Source organism: Canis lupus, chromosome 23 (assembly GCF_048164855.1).
Source record: "Canis lupus baileyi chromosome 23, mCanLup2.hap1, whole genome shotgun sequence".
Classification (NCBI taxonomy): Eukaryota; Metazoa; Chordata; class Mammalia; order Carnivora; family Canidae; genus Canis; species Canis lupus.
Window position 1 is genome coordinate 15,898,199 of NC_132860.1, and position 22,149 is coordinate 15,920,347.

The 22,149-nt window shown below is 39.0% G+C and overlaps 1 protein-coding gene across 4 annotated transcripts in view; it reads right to left on the bottom strand.

Moving 5' to 3' along the window:
- Positions 1-8,718, bottom strand: part of USP47 (ubiquitin specific peptidase 47) — a 117,520-nt gene extending 108,802 nt beyond the window's left edge. The window contains exon 1 of one of the 4 annotated variants that reach the window (XM_072794059.1): positions 8,482-8,718. In XM_072794059.1, the coding sequence (XP_072650160.1) occupies positions 8,482-8,520 (39 nt within the window). In that variant the 5' untranslated portion in view covers positions 8,521-8,718. Of the gene's footprint in view, positions 1-7,895; positions 8,201-8,481 lie in introns of those variants that run through there. The other 3 variants (XM_072794060.1, XM_072794062.1, XM_072794061.1) reach the window with 3 other exon arrangements.
- Between the last annotated feature and the right edge of the window lie 13,431 nt (positions 8,719-22,149).

Consider the following 22,149-nt stretch of genomic DNA (forward strand, 5'->3'; position numbering starts at 1 on the left):
TATAAATTTCCTAAGAAAGATAAGGCATCCCAAGACAGAAACAGGATATTTAAATTTTTTTCAGAAGAAAAAGAGTGCCTGGAAATTATAAAAATGATGGCAAAAATAAAATCTTAGTAGAAGAACTGGAAGATAAAAGTTGAGAAAAATTTCCCAGAAAGCAGGGGAGAAAGAAATGAAAAATAGATAAAAAACAGATTAAGAAAATTAGAGAAACCAGTCAGTAGGCCCAAAACCTAAACCATAGGAACTCAGGAGAGAGAATGGAGAAAACCAAGGGAGGAAATTTTTTAAATAAATAAATAAATAAATAAATAAATAATTTTTTAGAAATTAAGGAAATTTCTCAGAACTGATGAAATTAATTTCTGAATAAGACTACCCTGAACTCAACAGAAATGGATTTAAAAAGACCTATGCCAATGCACATAATACAGAGTTTTCAGAACTCTGGGGAAAAATTTCTCTAAGCTTCCAGAAAGGAAAAAAAAAAGTTTCAAAATTGTGGAAAAGAATCTTCTAGGCATCTGATGTCTCAACAGCAACACTGAAAAAAAGAAAACAATGGGGCAATGTTTGCAAAATTCTGAGAGAAAATTACTTCTGACCAAGAATTCTCTGCCCAGCCAAGTGATCTATAAAGCAAGAGGATATGTGAGGTCTGGAAAAAATTATATCCCATCCAGAGCGCAGTTGAAAGTGGTCCTCCAAAATGAGAAAACAAGCAAAGAAAGAAGACATCAGATACAGAACCAGGAGCCCCAATACAAGAGACACCTGAGGAGGACCGCTAAGATGTTAGTAAAGGAAAATCTAAGGCAACAGCTGCAATTCAAGAAAATTTAAGTAAAAAATTAGTAGGTTTGAACGTATTAAGAGGAGATTTACACCCTTGAAAGAGCTGGACGAAATCATGGCTTCTCAACAGTGCCACTATTGACCTTTTGGGCCACATCATTCTTTGTTGTGGGAGGCTGTCCTGTGCAGCAAAGGATGATGTTTGGCAGCATGGTGGCTTCCACTCCTAGGTATCAGGAGCACACTCCCTGCACTCCCTTCACCCACCCAACATTGCCAAATGTCCACTGGGTTGCCCCTCTGGAGAATTTCCTGGATAAATTAACAATGAGTATACAGAAAACTGAACAAAAGCAAATTAAAAACAAACAAAAAACCCAGGAAAAACAAAATGTACAGGAAAGGAAAGTAACTACAGTAAACTACAGGACTTAACTATGAAAAGCTTCTAGTCACACTGATAAATACTGAGTAATGGTGTAACCGAACTCCCTGGAGTATGACAATACTCAGTATGTCCTACTGAGCAGGACAGAGACGTGTGTGTATGTGTGTGTGTGGCTGGGGAAAGCAGGAAACCATATCTTCTACTATAGTAAGTCAGCAGATAGTGCCTTAAACTGAAAATTCAAGAAAGAACACTCCAAGCATGCCATTTGAGATACAGAGATAAATATCAAAGTAATGAGTTGAAAGTAGTTGTCTCTGAAGAGTCCAAAATAAAAGGGGGAATTTGCAGATGACTATTGTTTTGTCAATAGTCCTGCAGAACTATTAGACTCTTTTAAATCTGTGCATATAACTTTGATAAAAATTAAACTTAAAAAAACCAACTGAAGCTAGATTATGAAGTACTACCTTCACTGGTTACAGCCATACTGACTTAGAACCAAACTTTACAACTTTGAGCAAGGTCCTCAATCTCTTTATCTATAAAAATCTTCATCTATAAAAATGAAAAATAATAGCTGCCAAGAAGTATGATAGGAAATAAGACAGTGTCTGGCATACAGTATTTATAAATAGTACCTATTACTCAATTTGCAATCAGAGAGTAATAACTAGAAACTTTAAAGTAAGTAAATCATAATCTCACCTGTCTTACAAAGTAACTCTGACAGTTGCAGAGAGGATGGCTTTGGAAAGAGAAGAGCTTAGAGGTCAAAGAGACCTCTTAGCAGGGCTACATTTGAATGAGAAAAGAGGCAGAGCTACAAAGTGAAACGTAAGGGTACAAGAGGTATTTTCAAAGTGATGAACTAATTTAAATATGAGAAAAAGGAAAAAGGAGTCAAAAAATCTCCTAACTTAATTAAGCAAATAAACAGAGGCTGACAACACTAACTGAATTGAACACAGAAAGAACTGAGAAGAGAACATGAGGAGAAAGAGCTATGAGCTTGATATTACCTACATGTAATTTGTGGCATACAACCAAATAGAGAGATCAGGTATGCAGGTGGAAATCTGAATCTAGAAGAGAGGTCAGGGCTGGAGACAGAAATGGGTATATTACAATCAAAGGCTGAAGCCATGCAAGTGGATCAGATTACTCTGTGGCAAACAGAGCAACAAGAAAGGGGAAAGATAAAAATCATGAGCACGAAAAACACTCTAACATGATACCAATAATTACCTCAAAAACTACAATTAGTTCTAAGTTTCTTTTTTTTTTATTAATGCTTAGTAAATATGCCCATTGTTGAAATAGGTAAAGAAACCCTAAACAAAGCCCAATGATACCCAGGAACAACAACTGTTAATATTTTAGAGTATTCCTTCTAATCTTTCAATGCATATAACCATAAATTATCCATTTTTTCCCTGACAAATTTGGAATCATACAACTGCACTCAGCTTTTTTGCTTTATTAAATCAGTATTTCCAATGGTACCTGAAACACCAATGACTTTTTATTAAACACTCCAATTTATGTAAACCACCGATGAGTGTCACTTGACCTAACTGCCATATTTGCCTCCTGCTAGTAAAGGAGAATCAATATCCCCAATTTCTTTTAAAGGCTAATTTTTAAAGAACGACCAAACACAAGAAAGACCATTTCCTCAAGTACAAGCAGCACATTTTCTTAAGTAGTATAATTAGGAGACATAAAATTAAAAGGATATTCATTTGATATGGAACATAATAAATATTGATGGGTTTTATTAAAAACCAGAAAATAGAGATAAAAAAACAAGTTGCTTTAATGTTTTAGGAGTTCTCAGCATCAATGGTCTTTATATACTTGTAAGGTCACTGTGAAACTCAAAATGAGTTAATATACACAAAACACATATAACAGAATCTGACATATAATAAATGCTTAATAAATGTTATTACTATCATCACCATTAGTTCCATGTGAAAACTGTTTATTGCATAGAAAAGAGGCAGAAAAAAACCGGAGATACGAAACTAAATACTCTTTTGTCTTCCATTTTTCCATCTTCTCTACATTTATATACTTGGACATCACTTTAAGTATTATTTTAAAACCATTAGTAAATATGTACCTCATCCTTAATTCTACTCTAAGATACTTGAGGGAAGAATGAATTTTTGCTATCTCCTCAAAATGTTCCTTACATGACAGAATAATATTGAGTGAAGACTCAATAATATTAGTGTCACAAATCCTAATAAAGAGAATAAGGAGCACCTGGGTGGCTCGGTGGTTGAGCATGTGCCTTTGGCTCAGGTGGTGATCCTGGGATCCTGGGATCTAGTCCCTTATCAGGCTTCCCACAGAGAGCCTGCTTCTTCTCCCTGTGCCTTTCTTTCTGCCTCTCTCTCTGTGTCTCTCATGAATAAACAAATAAAATCTTAAAAATAAATAAATAATAAAAAAGAAAGAGAATAAGAAAAACAACAAAACAATAAGCAAAAAGTGGGATGACCGTAAAACCAAGAGATCTAAAAGCCAGTATCAATACTATCCAAACGCAAAGGATAGAATGAAAAAATGAGGGATCCCTGGGTGGCGCAGCGGTTTGGCGCCTGCCTTTGGCCCAGGGTGCGATCCTGGAGACCCGGGATCGAATCCCACATCGCGCTCCCGGTGCATGGAGCCTGCTTCTCCCTCTGCCTGTGTCTCTGCGCCTCTCTCTCTCTCTCTGTGACTATCATAAATAAATAAAAAAAAAAAAATTAAAAAAAAAAAAAAAAAAAGAATGAAAAAATGAGGTGAAAAGCTTTGTTGTTAATCACAATGAACAGACCACACTCCCTTTGCTCTTCTTTGGGCACAATTTAGGAGAAATACTAAAAACACTGGACTGTGTCTAAAAGAGAGCAACTGAGAAACAAGTAAAGAACTAAGGATCCTGAGATTGTAGAACAGAGGGGGTTGGCCCTCCTTATCCCCCCCTCCCTTCCCACTGTCAACAATAAGAAAAAACTGTACTATGGGAAATGATTTAAGATTTCTCTGTTGTCCAAGGCAATTATCAAAAGACAGAGGTGTAGATTTCTCTCAACTCAAAAACTTAAAATAACAAATCTCTTCTAAGGCAAAGATGTTATCAGAGATTAGTCATGAAGGCGGTCAAGCAAAGGTTGGAAAACAGCTTGCCAACAAATGGTGCCTCAGAAAACATCCAAGTAGGGGATAACTGGTTAGAATTTTAAGTTTCTCACAACCCTGTAACCACATCAATAAATATTACTAAGTATCTGCTCCAGAAAGGATACTGTCCTAGACCTATAAGGCGTACAAAAAAACAGAAAACTGAGAGAAATTCACAAAGATCTCCGCTGCCAAGGAACTCATAATAATATATAAAAGGTATATTACAGTTTTAGACCATAATAGATGTTTCCAAGCACTATTTATTAATTGCCAAATGAATTCTAGTCATGTATAAAGGTCTTCTCAGAAGGAGAAATCCCTAAGGTTAAAATGGTCATAAAAAGATTTTTAGAATCAACAAGCTCTGGGGTACTTATGGAAAAATGTACAAGTAAGAAGGTTCTGAACAGAGAAATAAGAAAGAAGGGACAGTACAAAAAGAAGTGAAATGCAAGTTAGAGAGAAACCCGTTTGGCTGCATTAAAAATGAGTTTCTTGGGAAAAGAGATAAGCTGAAAAGGAAGGTTGTGGCCAGAATCAAGTGTACTAGGCCTTGAATACCAAGCTAAGTAGTTTCAAATTTATCCTGTAAACAGCTTCTGTAGCTACTACTCAACTCTGCTATCGCCATAGACAATAGGAAATAAATGGGCATGGCTGTGGTCCAATAAAATTTTATTTATGAATACTGAAATTTGAATTTCATAGATTTTCACGTGTCATGGAATATTATTCTACTTATCTTTTACAATTTGGAAATATAAAAGTCATTCTTAACTCATGGGCCATACAAAAACAGGCTACAAGCTGGATTCGGTCCACGGGATCTGCCAATACCTGTAGTACACTAAGCTGCCTTCATTGGAGTCCTCTAAGATACATTTGCTCTTGAGCTTCAGGGACCAAAATAGTATTTTATTCATTCAACAACTATATGCATGCATGAATGCACACACCTAACAAAGATCTAAATCTAGTAGGGGTCACGGGTGCCCTAGACAACAATAACAACAAGACCCTCTAGAATAAGCCATTAGAACAGAAGCACAATTTTGTTTTAATTTTGCAATTTATTTTCACATAGTAATGTACTTAGAGAGTTACAAACTACTCTTACAGACTGTCCAGGTCATATGAATGGATAAAATATAGTCAAGAAATAGGGAAGGGAATATGAGGTCTAGTCCTTACACTGTCATTTATTCACTATGTGACCCTAAACAAGTCACTTTCAATCCTCTGGCCCTAATTTCCTCATCTGTAAAGTGAAGGGGTTTACGTTATTAGAAGATCACTATATACTCTCCCTCAGCTTTAACACTGTATGATTCTACTCCAACTTTAAAAAGACAGGGAATGACAAAGACAAAAGTGATAATTAAGGACATAGGAGAGAAAAGGAACTGACTGAATGAGCAGTCGGATAAGAAAAAACACATATAGGAAAAAAAGACCAAAAAAGTACAGTATTGCTAAAATCAAGGACTTTTTTTAAATTATCAAATGCAACAGAAAACCCAAGGAAGAGAAGAAAGAATAATTCAGGAAAAGTATGACCATAATCAAAAAGGAGCTAGTTAGCAAGCTAAAAAAGACAAAAACTTAAAGTGACAGTCTTAAGACTACTGTGCATGCTTCCAGGAATCAAGAGAAGAGTCAGGGGAAAAAAACAGCCGGAAGATGGATTGGGGAGGGTGGGGGAGGCATATAGGCATATGTTCCAAAAAGTGTATAAGAAAAAAGTATCGAAGTATTGGAATGTACTTGAAGCCTCAGGTAAGGAGTTTGTCTTAAAGCAGAGGCAATTAATCTTTAAAATCCAAAAAAGGTAAGAGCAGTATTACAGTATTGACTTTTTACACAAGTATTTTCCTGTGGAGCTGTATATCCATATCATGTTTTTTGTTTTAGGCATCAAATTCTTAGGGAAATAAATCTGATGTTGCATTTTCTTAAAGCAGAGTTCCACCTATACTGTATTTTTCTAACGGTCAAAAAATTAAGAAAGGACAAATTGGTTTTGTAAGAATGAAAACCAGCAGTATGTAGCTCTAAAAGAAAATGCATGTTTATCGTTCTTACAGCACCTATCACTTCTGTCCTTGTGTAACAGCTACTTGTGTAGTAAAATACCTCTCCCTTAAACGAAGTTCAACAAATACGATCAGCATTCTCTTTCCTAGTAGCTCTGAAAGCTCCTAAGGCAAGAATTCTGATTAATTCATCTGTTTATCTGCTTTGCACAGAGTTGGTGATGCTCCATGAATAAATACTGACACATGATAACGAAGTTCAACAACAACAACAACAACAACAACAACAAAAAACAACTGTCCTTGCAAAACAACCATTATGTGATAAAGTCGGAAAAAATGTTTTATCATAGATACTTAACTCCAGGGCGACTTTTGTAGTGTCAGAGTTTGCTTAAGTAGCAACCAACTACTACAAAGCAACTAACAGAAAGCAAAAAAAATAAAATAAAATCTTTAATGAACATCACTTCTAAATAATCCAGAAAACAACCATTATCTGATAAAGTCGGAAAAAAAAATGTTTTATCATACTTAACTCCAGTGTGACTTCTGCAGTGTCAGAGAGCTTAAGTAGCAACCAACTGCTACAAAGCAACTAAAGAAAGCGAAAAAATAATCAAGATTTTTAATGAACATCACTTCTAAATAATCCAGAAAACAACCATTATCTGATAAAGTCGGAAAAAAATGTTTTATCATACTTAACTCCAGTGTGACTTCTGCAGTGTCAGAGCTTGCTTAAGTAGCAACCAACTGCTACGGAAGCAACTAGCAGAAAGCAAAAAAAAAATAATAATAATAATAAAAGCTTTAATGAACATCACTTCTAAATAATCCAGAAAACAACCATTATCTGATAAAGTTAGGGAAAAAAAAAAAAAATGTTTTATCCTAGATCCTTAACTCCAGGGCGACTTTTGCAGTGTCAGAGCTTGCTTAAGTGGCAACCAACTGCTACGAAGCGGCTAACAGAAAGCAAAAAAAAATAAAAATAAAATCTTTAATGAACATCACTTCCAAATGATCCAGATTCTACACGGGCCCGTTGCAACAGGGCCCTGCCTCTATGCACGGTATATGACAAATTAAAAAAAAAAAAAAAATTGCCAAACATCAGTCTGATGATCAACCAGTTAAAAATACACATTTGGATATGCTGAAGATATTTATAAAGCCGACAGGGATACTATTAATATATTGAAATTCACTGGCCGGTGCTGGATTCTATGCGCCACTCATCTTCTACTACTGCTCAAGAGAGAAGCCAAGAAGTGCGGGCCTTCCCGTATCGCTTGCTTTTAAAGAATTCAAGAAGTCACCCAAACTGAGCGCGCACCACCCCAGGGAGGGGGCAGCTACGCTCTCCAGGTGCTAACGTCCGGCTCTCTCTTACCTTTTACCTGAAAAGTCCTATTTACTTTTTTTTTTTTATGTCCCTCCCCCCCACCACCACCATCCATCTTCCTTCCACGGGCCCCCCACAGGCTCACCAAGTAACAGAGGAGTTCAAAAAAGAAAAGAAAAAAAAAAGTAACAGTTAAAAAAAAAAAAAAAAAAAAAAAGCAAAACTGTGCCCTCCCACGATCTCCCCTCGGTGTAGACTTGACGAGCCCCGGGGGCAGCTACACTCTCGGCCGCGGTCGCAAGCAGGAGCGGCGCCGGCAGCCCGTGTCGCCCGTCGGTACAGAATCTTGTTGTTTTCTTTTTTTTTTCTTTTTTCTTTTTTCTTGGGAGGTTATCTCGGCTCGACACGTTCAGGGAGTACGGGAAGGGCGAGCTGGTCCCGGCCCGACGGACCGAGAGGGGAGGCCGGCGCTCGCCTCGCCCCCTCCCCTCCCCTCCCCCCTCCCCTCTCCCCCCCTCCCCTGCCCTCCCCGCCGCCGCCGCCGCCGCCGCCGCGGGCCCGGGATCCAGGCGGGTCTCCCAACTGCCCCCCGCCCCCGCCCCCGCCCCTCCCCCGCCGCGGCCCGGCCCGGCCCGCACTCGCCGCCCCTCCCCCCCCCCCCCCCCCCGGCCTGCGCTGCCCCCAGCGCCCTCAGGCCTCGGGCCCGGCCTCCGCCGCCGCCCGCCCCTCACCTCCTTCGGCACCAGCTGGTTCTCCTCGCCGGGCACCATGGCTCAGACTCCGGCCGCTCCTCTCCGCCCTGCCGGGAGGGGGGCGCAGGGTGCTGGCGGCGCTCTGGGTCTCAGGAGAGAAGGGCGGCAGCCGTCATCGCCGCCGGCGCCCGCGCTCCCGCAACACCGCGGAGGCCTCAGCCGCGGGCCCCGAGCAGCAGCGCGCAGACACCGACCCACGGCCGCGCCGCCGCCGCCGCCGCCGCCACCGCCGCCGCCGCCGTCGTCGTCGGCCCCTCCCCCCGCTCGCTGCAATCAATGGAAAAATGGCGGCGGCCGCTCTCGCGAGAGTTCGGGCCGCCCGGCTCGCAGCCCCGCGCCCCGCGCCCGAGGTGCCGAGGCGGCTGCAGCCCAGCGCCCGGCTGCTCCCGCGGCTCCAGCTCAGCGCCCGGCGCGCGGGGCGGGACGAGCGGCCCGGGCAGCGGCGCCCTCCGCGGGAGGCCTTCCGCACCGTGCTCGTCGGGGCTCCCCCTGCCGGCAGGGGAGGGGCCGGCCCTGGCGCCGTCCTGGAAGGGCGGGCGGCACGCGCGGGCTCCCGGCCTCCCTCCGCCCCTCCGCCCGGCTCCCCCCTGCCCAGCCTCCGGGCGGCCCGGCTGCCCTCCCAGGGGCCTGGAGGGGAGGCGGCGGCGTCACCTCTGCACCCCCCGCCCCCTCCCCTGCGTACAGCGGCGCCCCCCTGTCCCCCTCCCTGGAACCTCCTGCTCCCGCCGGCTCCAGCCTGGGGCTGCACTCTGCACTTCGCCACCCCCCCCCCCCCCCCCCCCCGCCCCAAGGATGTTTCAGAGTACCTAAGTCTGCTCTGCCTGCATGCACCGGGCTCAGTTTTAGGCTAAACAAAATGATGCAATAGTTGTTTTTCCAAACCTCGCTCATTCAGCTTTCCTTTTAAAAAAAAAAAAAAAGATTTTACTTATTTATTCATGATAGACATAGAGACAGAGAGAGGCAGAGACACAGGCAGAGGGAGAAGCAGGCTCCACGCAGGGAGCCTGACGTGGGACTCAATCCCCGGTCTCCAGGATCAGGCCCTGGGCTGAAGGCAGCTCTAAACCGCTGAGCCACCCGGGCTGCCCTCAACTCTCCAGTATGAAGCCTCGCCGGGGTGCCCCTCCGGAAGACTTCTGTGGGTACAAGGGGTTTCACCCCGTGCGGAAGTCAGAGAATCCTGCACAGTACTAACTACCTCGCACTTGTGCTCTGCAAACCCTTAGTGATTGCACTTCCTTATTAGCAAAAAAGAAAAAAAAACTAAGTCTAGTACACTTCTGTAAGTTGTATACACCTCTCGCTACATGTGGACATAAAACGTTTTTGAAATGTAATAGAGGATAAGATAAAAAAAAATGAAATAGACATTTAAAAGTGACTGTAGGGATCCCTGGGTGGCTCAGTGGTTGAGCATCTGCCGTCAGCTCGGGGTGTGATCCTGGAGTCCCAGGATCGAGTCCCACATCAGGCTCCCTGCATGGGGCCTGCTTCTCCCTCTGCCTGTGTCTCTGCCTTTCTCTCTCTGCATCTGTCATGAATAAAATCTTTAAAAAATAAATAAAATGAAATAAAAGTAACTGTAAGAGTTTTTTTTTTTTTTTTGGACATTAATGGTATGGAGAATTGTTGCTCTATCTAAAAATATTTAGTGAAAGAAACATGATTGACTAGGTTTCAGTGGTTTCTGAAATCTTTAATACTTTGCGAAGCAGTTATTAAATTGTCTGATTCAACGTTCAGGTTATTTCTGTACCTCATTTTAATAGCTGTCATAAGCTGAGAAAGATAACTCACAAAGATATGTAGATCCTAATGGAAGAAGTACATCTTTGGCGGCTCTTACTAATGCAAGTATCCATTTTTATCTCTTCCATCCACCAATCGTGAAAAGTTTTTATTGAAATTCAACTACTAACTTTCTGTCTTCCCTGATGTCAGCCAGAAAATGTTGCATTTTTATATTTTTAACAAATGGGTTCAGAACTCTTTGGAATGCATTGCTTGGAAGAGTTTTCAATAGCTTGGAAAAAATTTTGCCTTCAAGTTTTAGTGTACAAGTATACTTTTTTTAGGGTACTGATCTTGTCTTTATTTAAAATTTTGATGTTTTGTTCATAGATTTTTGCATTGATTTTGAATCTTTAAAATATGGTATTAAGATATTATTTATTTAGATTACTGAGTTTACCCCCTTAAATTTTGCACCCAAGGTGAATGCTTCACTTATTTTACCACTGTTTTAGCCTTAGGTTGCAAACAAACGTTATTTTTGCATCAAAATCCCATAATAGAAATATTTCTAAATCTTTTATTTCAAAGTGTTATCCCAACTACTTAATAAGATGATTTCTGTACAGCTCATGGTTGAAGTAGACATGTCATCTCTCCTATTATCTTTTCTGCTTATGTTTGCATTATTACCTCCAACTCATGTTTTCTTTCCAGAAATCTTTTTAGCTACTTTCATTTTAGTGAGGGGTCAGTTTAATGAAATAATAATGTAATTGGCAAATCTACTTAATTCAGCACACAAACACATAAATCACAATATATTAAAATGAAAGAAAATTAAGAAATCCCTGAATCATTCTCCACATTGCATAACTCACACTTTTCACTCATTAATAGTGAGATACAAGTGTCAACCTATATGTTAAATATTTGCAAGACTTAATTTTTTCTGCTTTTAGATAAAAATAAATATTTTTTAAAGATTCTAATGGTTTTTGTCTCATGATCTACCTTCTCTGGTTGTATTATTCTCTTTAGAGGCCATTGACATGTCTGTACTAAAGCCTCATAGGTTTGTTGTTCTGCAATAAATATTTCTGGAATAAGTATATGGAACAATGAGTTGACTGATAGATGAACAAATATTGATGTATGGCTACTCTTCCTAATAAGTTACTAATACTACATGCATATGTGGATGCCAAACTGATAGTTACATCTACCTGTCTGATGACTTGAAACATCTCAAATTTCACTTGACTTGAACAGATCTATTTGATTTCTGAGCTTCCCCCATCTTCCTTCTGCAACATATGCTCTGGCAGTTGTCTCCATCTCAATAAATTGCATCATTATCAATTCAGTTTATCAAGCTGAACATTTGAGAATCTTGATCTCACATTCAATTCATTACTAAGTGCTGTTGCTTCATCCACTGAACTATATACCAATCCAACCAGTTCTCTGTAAATCCACCACTCCCCCATCCTGCTCCAATCATCATCTTTTCTTGCCTAGACTACTGCAATGGTGTCCTTACAGGGCTCCTGACTTCTACTCTTATCCTCCAAAATTCATACTCCAAAAGCATCCAGAATGATCCTTTTAAAGTACATGACATTCTATATAATTCTCAGATAAGCTTTCTCTTAGTTAAAACCGTTCAAAGATTTCCTATCCCACTCAGCATAAAATCCATATTCTTTGCCATGGCCTGCAAAGTCCAGTGCAAGCTAGCCCCTGACTACCTGGCTCATCTCACCTACCATTCTTCCTCTTATACCAATGACCCAGCCACTCTGCCCTTATTGAAGCTTGTTAAATACATTTAGTTTACCCTGTGCAACAAAGTCTTTGCAGTTATCTCGTTCTCTAAATGTTCTTCTCCCAAATCTTTGCTCTTATATAGTTCCATCTTGTTATTTGGGCCTCTCCAATATTTCCTACTCAAAGAGGCCTTTCATGACCATTCGATCCTAACGTGTTCTCTGTTCCTGAAATAGTGCCTGGTACATAGTAGGTGCTTAATACATTTTTATTGAATTAATGACTTTTTTTTTTTTTTGTGACATTCACATTTTTAAAATTGTCAGGACTAGTATAGGTCAGAAGCTTGTTGCTTTTCCTTATATATTTTTTAAGGTTATTTTTCTTTTTCCTTTCACTTTAAAATGTTCACAATATAAACCTAGTCAAAATATGAAAAAAACATAAGGCAAACCCAGACGGGGGGATATTCTACTATTCCTCAACACAGTGAAGCTCAAGAAAGAGAATGAAAGGGCACCTGGGTTGCTCAGTGGTTGAGCATCTGCCTTTGGCTCAGGGTATGACCCTGGAGTCCCGGGATCAATTACCTTATCAGGTTCCCTGCATGGAGCCTGCTCTTCTCTCTGCCTCTCTCTGTGTCTCTCTGTGTCTCTCATGAATAGATAAATAAAATCTTTTTTTTTTTTTAAGAAAGAAATAGAATGAAAGACTGAGAAGCTGTCACAACCAGAGGAGACAGGGGAGACACAACAACCCCATGCAGTGGGGTACCCTGGATTGGATCCTGGAAAGAAAGAGAACATTAATGAAAACACTGGTGAAAACCAAATAAAATGAGTCATTTGGTTACTAATAATGTTCCAATGTCAGTTTCTCAGTTTGGACAAGTGTATGATGGTACTGTACACTGGCAATGTAAGGGGGAAACTGGGACGGGTACATATGGACTCTTTTAGCAACTTTTCTGCAAATCTAAAATTTCTCCAAAATAAAAAGTGTATTTAGAAATGTCCAGGGGGCACCTGGGTGACAGAGTTGTGGAGCGTCCAACTCTTAATTTCAGCTCAGGTCATGAATGATATCAGAGTCCTGAGATTGAGCCCCACTTCAGGCTCTATGCTCCATGCAAAGTTTGCTTGTCTCTCTGTGCCTCTGCTTCTCTTCGGCTCTCTCTCTCTCTCAAATCAATCAATCAATCAAATCTTTAGAAATGTCCATAGTAATACTTAAGACACTTCTTTTTTCTTTTTCCTTTTTTTTATACTTCAGGACCCTTTACAAAACCTTTCTATATTTTAAACTCTTTCTTTAAAGCCATATAGTCAGTCATCTTGTACAATTTAAGAGCTAGTGATGATGTTCACCACTATAACTATCAGTAATATTGTTAAATGTATTCCATAAATGTGAATAGAAATTTTTACCATGACTATGTTTTAATAAAGTTAAAAAGATCTATTAGTCAGTGTAATATGGCTTTAGACGCCTGTTTTGAGATCTAAGCTCAGACAGTTTTTCCATGTAAGACCTCTCTGAACCTCTTTTTTTTTCTCAACTAGAAAATGGGGGTAATAAAGTGGACCCTTAACATTTGCCAACTTAATATTTGCAGTTTTGACCAGAAAAGCCCTTGATATGTATAACTGTCCATAATTGTGCTAAAGAGGAAGTTTAAATTTCACACATTAGCCAAAGTATAGGGAACTGGAAAGTTGAGTAGTTGAAAGAATAAGCTGAGAATTGGTTACCTGAATTTGAATCCTACCTCTGTTATTATTAACTGTGTGGTCTTCCTTGAACAGATTTCTTAAATTCACTAAGTTTCAATTTTCTTATCTGTAAAATGAGGATAATAATAGCACAACTTTACAAGGCATGTTAAAGAGCAAAGAAAATAATAATAATAAAACTATAACAAGATATGTGTATATACTCAGTCTTGTTCTAGGAGCTTTATGCATATTATATCATTCAATTCTTTCTACTTTCTAAGCATAACTACTACTATTATCCTCATCTTGCAAGTGAGGAACCTGATATAGATTTAGCCTTTGAAGCATGCCTCACACTGCCCAGCACATAGTAAACAATCAATATATACTGGCTCTAATTATCCCACCATTTGACTGAGCTCCACAAGGGATTATGCAGCCCTAACAATACGTGGCATATAGTAGGTGCTTTTGAATATTTGTGGAATAAATGAGTAAATAAACCAATCTTTACTGCCCACTCTTCTCCACTTATGTAGTATCTCCATGAAAATGCTAAAAATGTTCTCTTTTTGAAAATGGCTCTGAAACAAAATTCAACTATTAGCAATGAGTTTGAAGAAATGAATAAAGTGATGGATCTTTGCCATGAGATAGTCTGATTAAGCTGGAGAGCAGAATGTAAAATTAGTCAAAGGCTTATATTTGTGATCGGAATGACGTCATCAACAAGCAAGAAAAAACAATTTGGGAAACTATAATCAGTGACTGCTTTCACCACTGGGATTTAAAAAAAAAAAATTGGCATCAACTGAGTAGAGAACCTAGTAAACACTAAAAAGATGACTAACTCTTGGTGTAAAGATAAGAATAGGAAGCATGATGCTCAAGAAAATGTAATCCAAGAGAAACCTAGTAATATATACAAGTACTTTTATGATGCAATTAATGAGGACATCAGTGGAGCTCTCAATCCACTTTGGCCTCAAAGAAAGATTGGTGCAAGGACCTGACATAGCATTTTTCTATTGATGTAAACTAAAAAAATAAAAATAAAAATAAATAATCATTGCCTCAGAAGTGCTTGCCTCTTTCTGAGCTTATGAAGTTAATGAAAGAAACTGTTTATGGGTTAGTATGTTCGACAACAAAAAAGGAGGCTCACATCAACAGAAAATGCCTTGCAGATATATCAAAGGAAGAGACACAAATATCAGAGTTTAATGCAACTGAAGACAAACTGATCATGATTCACCCTAGCTTTCTCTAGGTTTCTGCAAACACTTCAGCTTCAAGGTCCAAAATAAGGTGGAATCCAACAAAGCAAAGTTGGAGTCATGGTGTTAATCTTTTGAAATGATTTCATAAGATCTTTGTAATAGACTAGTGCTTATAAAGTTGGTGTCTGAAGACATCCCAATATTCCTTGAGGATGTCAAGTGTCCTTTGTAATAATTACTTCACAAAATTATGAGTATTAGAATAATGTATACAGAGGTGAATATTTTATAGAAATATTGTCATGGAACAAAAACAAAACCCAGAGTGTAAAAGGAAAGTTGGTAATTAAATCTTTTCAACTTGTGGGTAGCAAAATATTGATATAAATAAAGTCAAAAGACAAAATATCAGCTGGAAGAATATTTGCAACAAATATAACAAATGGGGCTAATCTCCTTAATATAAAAGATCTCTTATAAATCAATAAGGAAAAGATGAACAACTTCTGCATAAAGGAGAAAAATTGGCGTTTCGTACAAAAATGAAGTACAACTTGCCAATAAATATCTGAAAAGATGCTCTGCTTTACTCATTACTAAAGAACTGCAAATGAAAAAAAAAAAAACCAAAATGCCATTTTCACTTTCAGATCAGCAGGATTTATAGTGAAATAACTCATTTAAATGTTGTAGAATACGAATTAAACTTCTTTGAAGGCAATATGTACATCAAAATTATACACAAAATGTACATTATCTTTCTACCCAGCAGTTCTATTTCTAAGATTATCCTACCATACAAATGAACAAAGATATTTAGGCTTACTCAGAGATACTGCAGACCTCAGACCACCACAATAAAGTGAACATCTCAATAATGAATGAATTTTTTGGTTTCCCGGTGCATACAAAAGTTGTGTTTCCACTATAGTGTAGTCTATTAAATGTACAGTAGCATTACAACCAAAAAACAAATGTGCATACCTTAATTTAAAAATGCTTAATTGCTAAAAAATGCTGACTATCATCTGAACTTTCAATGAGTCATAATCTTGCTGGTGGAGGGTCTTCTCTCAATGTTGATGTTTGCTGACTGATCAGGGTGGTGGTTGGGTTGGGGTGGCTGTGGTGATTTGTTAAAATAAGATAATAATGAAGTTTGCCACATTGACCTTTCCTTTCACGAATGATTTCTCTGTAGCATGTGATGTTGTTTGATAGCATTTTACCCACAGTTAACTTTTCAAAATTGGACTCAATCATCTCAAGCCCTGCTTCTGCTTTATCAACTAAGTTTATGTAACATTCTAGATCCTCTGTTGTCATTTCAATGGTCTTCACAGCCTTAGGAGCAGATTACATCTTAAGAAAACTCTCTCTCTCCCTCTCTCTCTCTCTCTCTCTTTTTCCCCTCAGGAAGCAACTCTTTATCCATTAAAGTTTTATCATGAGATTACAGAAATTCAATCCCATCTTCAGGCCCCACATCAAATTTTTGTTCTCTTGCTCTTCCACCAATCTGGAATTATCTCCTCCACTGCAGTATTTTTTTTAAAGATTTTATTCATTTATTCATGAGAGACACACAGAGGCAGAGACATAGGCAGAGGGAGAAGCAGATTCCCCATAGGGAGCCTGATGCGGGACTTGATCTCAGGACCCCGGGGGTCATGCCCTGAGCCAAAGGCAGATGCTCAGCCAGTGAGCCACCCAGGTGTCCACTGAAGTCTTAAACCCCTCAAAGTCAACCATGATGGTTGGATGATTCCCCCAAACTCCTAATGTTGATATTTTAACTTCTTCCCATGAACCACAAAGGATGAAACACAAACATTTAATGGCATCTAGAATGGCGAAACCTTTCCAAAAGGTTTCAATTTCCTTTGCTCAGATCCATTAGCAGAATCACTATCTATGGCAGCTATAGCCTTATGAAACCTATTTATTAAACAATAAGGCTTGAAAGTTGAAATTACTCCCTGATCCAAGTGCTGCGGAATGGATGTTGTGTCAGCAGGTGTGAAAATAACATTCATCTCATTGTACATCTCCATCAGAGCTCTTGGGTGACCAGGTACATTGTCAATGAGCAGAAATATTTTGAAAGTAAATTTTTTTTCTGAGCAGTGGCTCTCAACAGTGGGCTTAAAACATTCAGTAAACCATGTGGTAAATAGATGTGCTATCATCCAGGCTTTGTTGTTCCATTTATAGAGCACAGGCAAAGTAGATTGAGCATAATTCCTCAGGGCCCCAGGATTTTCACAATGGTCAATGAGCATTGGCTTCGATTCAAAGTCAACAGCTGCATTAGCCCCTAACAAGAGAGTCAGTCTGCCCTTTTTTAATTAATTAATTTATTTTATTTTTAGTCTGCCCTTTGAAGCTCTGACCCAGGTACTGACTTCTCCTCTCTAGCTATGAAAGTCCTAGATGATACCTTCTTCCAATAGAAGGCTGTTTCACCTGCATTGAAAATCTGTTGTTTAGTGTAGCTACCTACATGGCTTATCTGAACTAGATCTTCTGGATAACTTGTTGCAGATTCTATATCAGCACTTGCTGCTTTGCTTTGCACTTTAATGTTACAGAGATGGCTTCTCTCCTTAAACCTCATACACCAACCTCTGCTAGCTTCAAACTTTTCTTCTGCAGCTTCCTCACTTCTCTCAGTCTTCCTAGATTTAAGAGAGTTACGGCCACACTCTGGATTAGGCTTTGGCTTAAAGGAATGTTGCGGTTGGTTTGATCTTCTATCCAGACCATGAAACCTTTCTCCATATCAGCGATAAGGTTGTTTCACTTTCTTATCATTCCTCTGTTCACTGGAGTAGCACTTCGAATTTCCTTCAAGAACTTTTCCTTTGTATTCACAACTTAACTAACTGTTGTAAGAGGCCTACTTTTTGGCTTATCTTGGCTTTTGACGTGCCTTCCTCATTAAGCTTAATTATTTCTAGCTTTTGATTTAAAGTGAGACATGTGACTCTTTCTTTCACTTGAACACGTAGAACCCATTGTATAGTTATTGACTGGCCTGATATTGTGTTTCAGGGAATAGGGAGGCTAAGGAATAGCTGGTCAGTGGAGCAGTTAGAACCTGCACAACATTTATCAATTAAATTCATTGCCTTATATGGGCACGGTTCATGGTGCCCCCAAAACAATTACAATAGCAACAAAACATCACTGATTACACATCACTGTAATTAACATAATAATGAAAGAGTTTGAAATATTGAAAGAATTACTAAAATCTGGGGCAAAGACCTTAAGCGAGCAAATGTGTTGGAAAAATGTTGCCGTGTTGGAAGAATGTTGCCGGCAGACTTCCCAGATGCAGGGTTGTCACAAACCTTTGATTTGTAAAAACTTCAGATCTGTGAAGTGCAATAAAGAGAAGTGCAATAACTTACAACTTCCTGTAAGTCCAAAATTGTTCCAGTATGAAAAGTTTACATTTAAAAAGTGAGATAGAAAGAAAATCAAGATATAAAAAATGGAAAAGAGCAAGTTGCAGGATAGTATGTTCAGCATTGGTGTACTAAAAGATGAGGATTATATATATATATATATACTACTATAGGCATAGAAATCTCTGGGAGCACATGATCTTATTCCACCAAAAAGGAAGTTTACAGTAGTTATCTCTGAGTCCTTGGAACAGAGGTTGTCAACGTCAACATCAGTGTTGACTGGGATCTTTTAATTTTCACTTTCACATTAAATCATGCTGTGTTCTTTTAATTCTTTTGCCATGGAGACATATGTGTCTTATATAATTTAAAAGCAACTAATTAAAAAACTATGGTACGGAAATTGACTAACATGGTGACTGATATCTTGTAGATGCTCAGTATTTGAAAATTTTTGGTATTTTTTTTTTTAAGATTTTATTTATTCATGAGAGACGCACAGAGAGAGGCAGAGACATAAGCAGAGGGAGAAACAGGTTCCCTGTGGGGAGCCCAATGGGAAACTTGATCCCAGGATCACACCCTGAGCCGAAGGCAGACGTTCAACCACTGAGCCACCCAGGTGTCCTGAAAACTTTTGGTTTTTTATTATCAGCTTTGATTAATAAGTTCTTAATTATATCTCTAATGACAAACACAAATTTTTGTTGAGTATTTATTATGGTCCAGGCCCTGTGTTAAATATTCTACACATGGTATTTCATTGTTCTCCCTTAACAACATTCTGAGTTGGGTACAATCATTATCCCCATTTTACAAAAAAGAAAACAATGGAGAAATCAAGTAACTTGCCAAGGTCACAAGACAAATAAATGGTGTAGACAGGATTGGAACCCAATCAGTTTGACTCCACGGTCTTTTTTTTTTTTAAGATTTTATTTATTCATGAAAGAAACAGAGAGAGAGAGAGAGGCAGAAACACAGGAAGAGACACAGGCAGAGAGAGAAGCAGGCTCCATGCAGGGAGCCCGATGTGGGACTCGATCCAGGGTCTCCAGGATCACAACCTGGGCTGAAGGTAGTGCTAAACCACTGAGCCACCCGGGCTGCCCCATAGTCTTTGATCATAGAGAAAGCCTTGTTTGTTTCTATAGATACTATAGAAAATATTTTAACATATAGAATATATTTCCATAACTTCCTTAATGGTTAAGTGATGAATATAATTCACCTTCAGTTGAGGAAATTGATGACTAATAACATTTTTTAAAAATTTTGTTTATTTATTCATGAGAGACACACAGAGAGCGAGAGCGAGAGCGAGAGCGAGAGAGAGGCACAGACACAGGCAGAGGGAGAAGCAGGCTCCGTTCCACACAGGGAGCCTGACGTGGGACTGGATCCCAGGTCTCCAGGACCACACCTTGGGCTGAAGGTGGCGCTAAACCGCTGAGCCACATGGGCTGCCCATAATTTTTAACTAAGTTGGGCGATTCAAAGTCCCTGGACCTTTCTTTTAAATTTCAGCACATGAAAGGCACCTGGGTGGCTCAGTTGGTTGAGCATCTGCCCTCTGCTCAGGTCATGATCCCAGGGTTCTGGATCAAGCCCCACATAGGGGTTCCCTGCTCAGTTGGGAGCCTGCAACTCCTTCTCCCTCTACCCCTCCCCCATTTGTGTTCTTTCTCTGTCAAATAAATAAATAAAATATTTAACAAAAATACATTTCAGCACATGAGCTTTGCAGTTTGATTCTTTACATCCTACATGTTCAAACTAATCTTCAATTATTTGATAGTTTTCACTAAATGATCCAATTTTTTGATCATTTTAAAAAGATTTAGTTATTTAATCCTTTGAGTACCTGACTGCCTCAGTCAGTGAAGCATGTGAATCTTGATCTTGGGGTTGTGAGTTCAAGCCTCACATTGAGTATAGAGCTTATTCAAAAAAAAAAAAAAAAAAAAGCCTTCAGTTATTTAATCCTTATAGTTGCTCTTTTCTGAGAGATTATGAATCTCTACATACCCTGAATATGAACCTTTTTTTATTAAAGATTTATTTTTTTAGAGACAGAGCATGTGCATGAGTGAAGGTGGGGGTATAGAGGGAGACAGAGAGAATCTCAAGCAGACCTCTTGCTGAGCACTGACATAGACTTGAGGGTCTACTCTGAGATCATGACCTGAGCAAAACCAAGAGTTGGACTCTAAACCGACTGAGCCACCCAGTCATCCCAAACTCTTTCTTTAAAAAGATAAATAGCAATTGTTATTCCTTTCCTCACCTTCCCACTTCTTATAGAGCAGGTAGGGTTTTTTGTTGTTGTTCATATTGTTCTTTGTTGTTTATTTTGCATAACATCATCTAAATTTGCCTATCAAGACCTTTTAACAGAACAATACACATGAGTAAAGGAATATTTTCTCATTGGTTACATAAGACTTCTAGTAGAAAACCAATGAAATTAACACTTGTTAGTTGTTGATAGAATTTTATACATGCACAGATAATTAGGCCTTTTTTTAATTAAAAATTTTTTCAAGATCTTCAACCAGGATCTTATTTTGTCGATAATCAAATTTATTGGATTCCTGCTGTGTATATGGCACTGTTTATGAGGAATCATAAATTCTTAGCCAGATTCAATGTCTCATTTGATTTCACTACAAAAACTTCAAAATTTATTATGTGTGAGTACTATAATCATGTAAGATTCTTTGGAAGATAAAACATAAATAAAAGTAAGAAAGTAGACCATAAAAATAGATAAGAAAATGTGATGAAAAGAATAGAAAAAGAGCAAGGGTCATTTATCATAATAAATTAATCTCCACTAAATATCCCTAAGGTGTTTGACACTGTGATAGATGCTTAAAAGAGCATAAAGTCAGTGTGGTGGCTGATTTCCTGCATAATTGAATAAAGAAAATTAAAAATGATGGAGCATGTCTGAAGATGTACTCTGAAATTCAATTCAACAGGTATTTATTGAGAGTTTTTTGACAAGGCATGTTGCCAGGAACTGTGCCAGAGAGATGAACAAGAATGCTCTCTACTCTTAGGGAGTTTACAATCTAGTTTGAATAGCTTTATCCAATGTGTGAATTAAGAAAAGGTGTCTCTAGGTTCCCAGCCCAGTGAAGAATGTTTGGGCTAGACTTCAGACTCCATCCACCTCAGCTGGGCACCTGTGTACTTTTCACAACCTGTACACTCACATGCAGAAGCTTTAGCTATAATTGAAACAAATGTTTAAAATATATAATAGATCTATACGAACATCTGGGTAGTTCAGTGGTTGAACGTCTGTCTTTGGCTCAGGGCGTGATCCCGGGGTCCTGGGATTGAGTCCCCATTCCCTGCGGGGAGCCTCCTTCTCCCTCTGCCTATGTCTCTGCCTCTCTCTCCATGTCTCTCATAAATAAATAAAAAAAATATTTTTTTAAAATAAAATATATAATAGACCTATATATAAAATCCTGAGTATGTAGAGAAGTAGGTTCTGGCAGGACATGACATTTGAGCCTCAGATAACTGGAAAGATGTGTTACAATGAGGAAAAGGGGTCCCTTTATGATTGGCCCAATCTGAGGCACATGGCTAATGCAATGGCCCATATACAACCAAATACTGACAGCGCAATAGAGAGGCTGCGGAGGAGAGATTGGTGGAAAGCAAAGGTGACCTGGGAACTCTGAGAGCTGGAGAAGAGGACTACAAACATCATGGAAGATCCTAAATGCCATGCTAAGAAGTCAGGCACTTTAGGGTTGTTAGCAGAGACCTGAG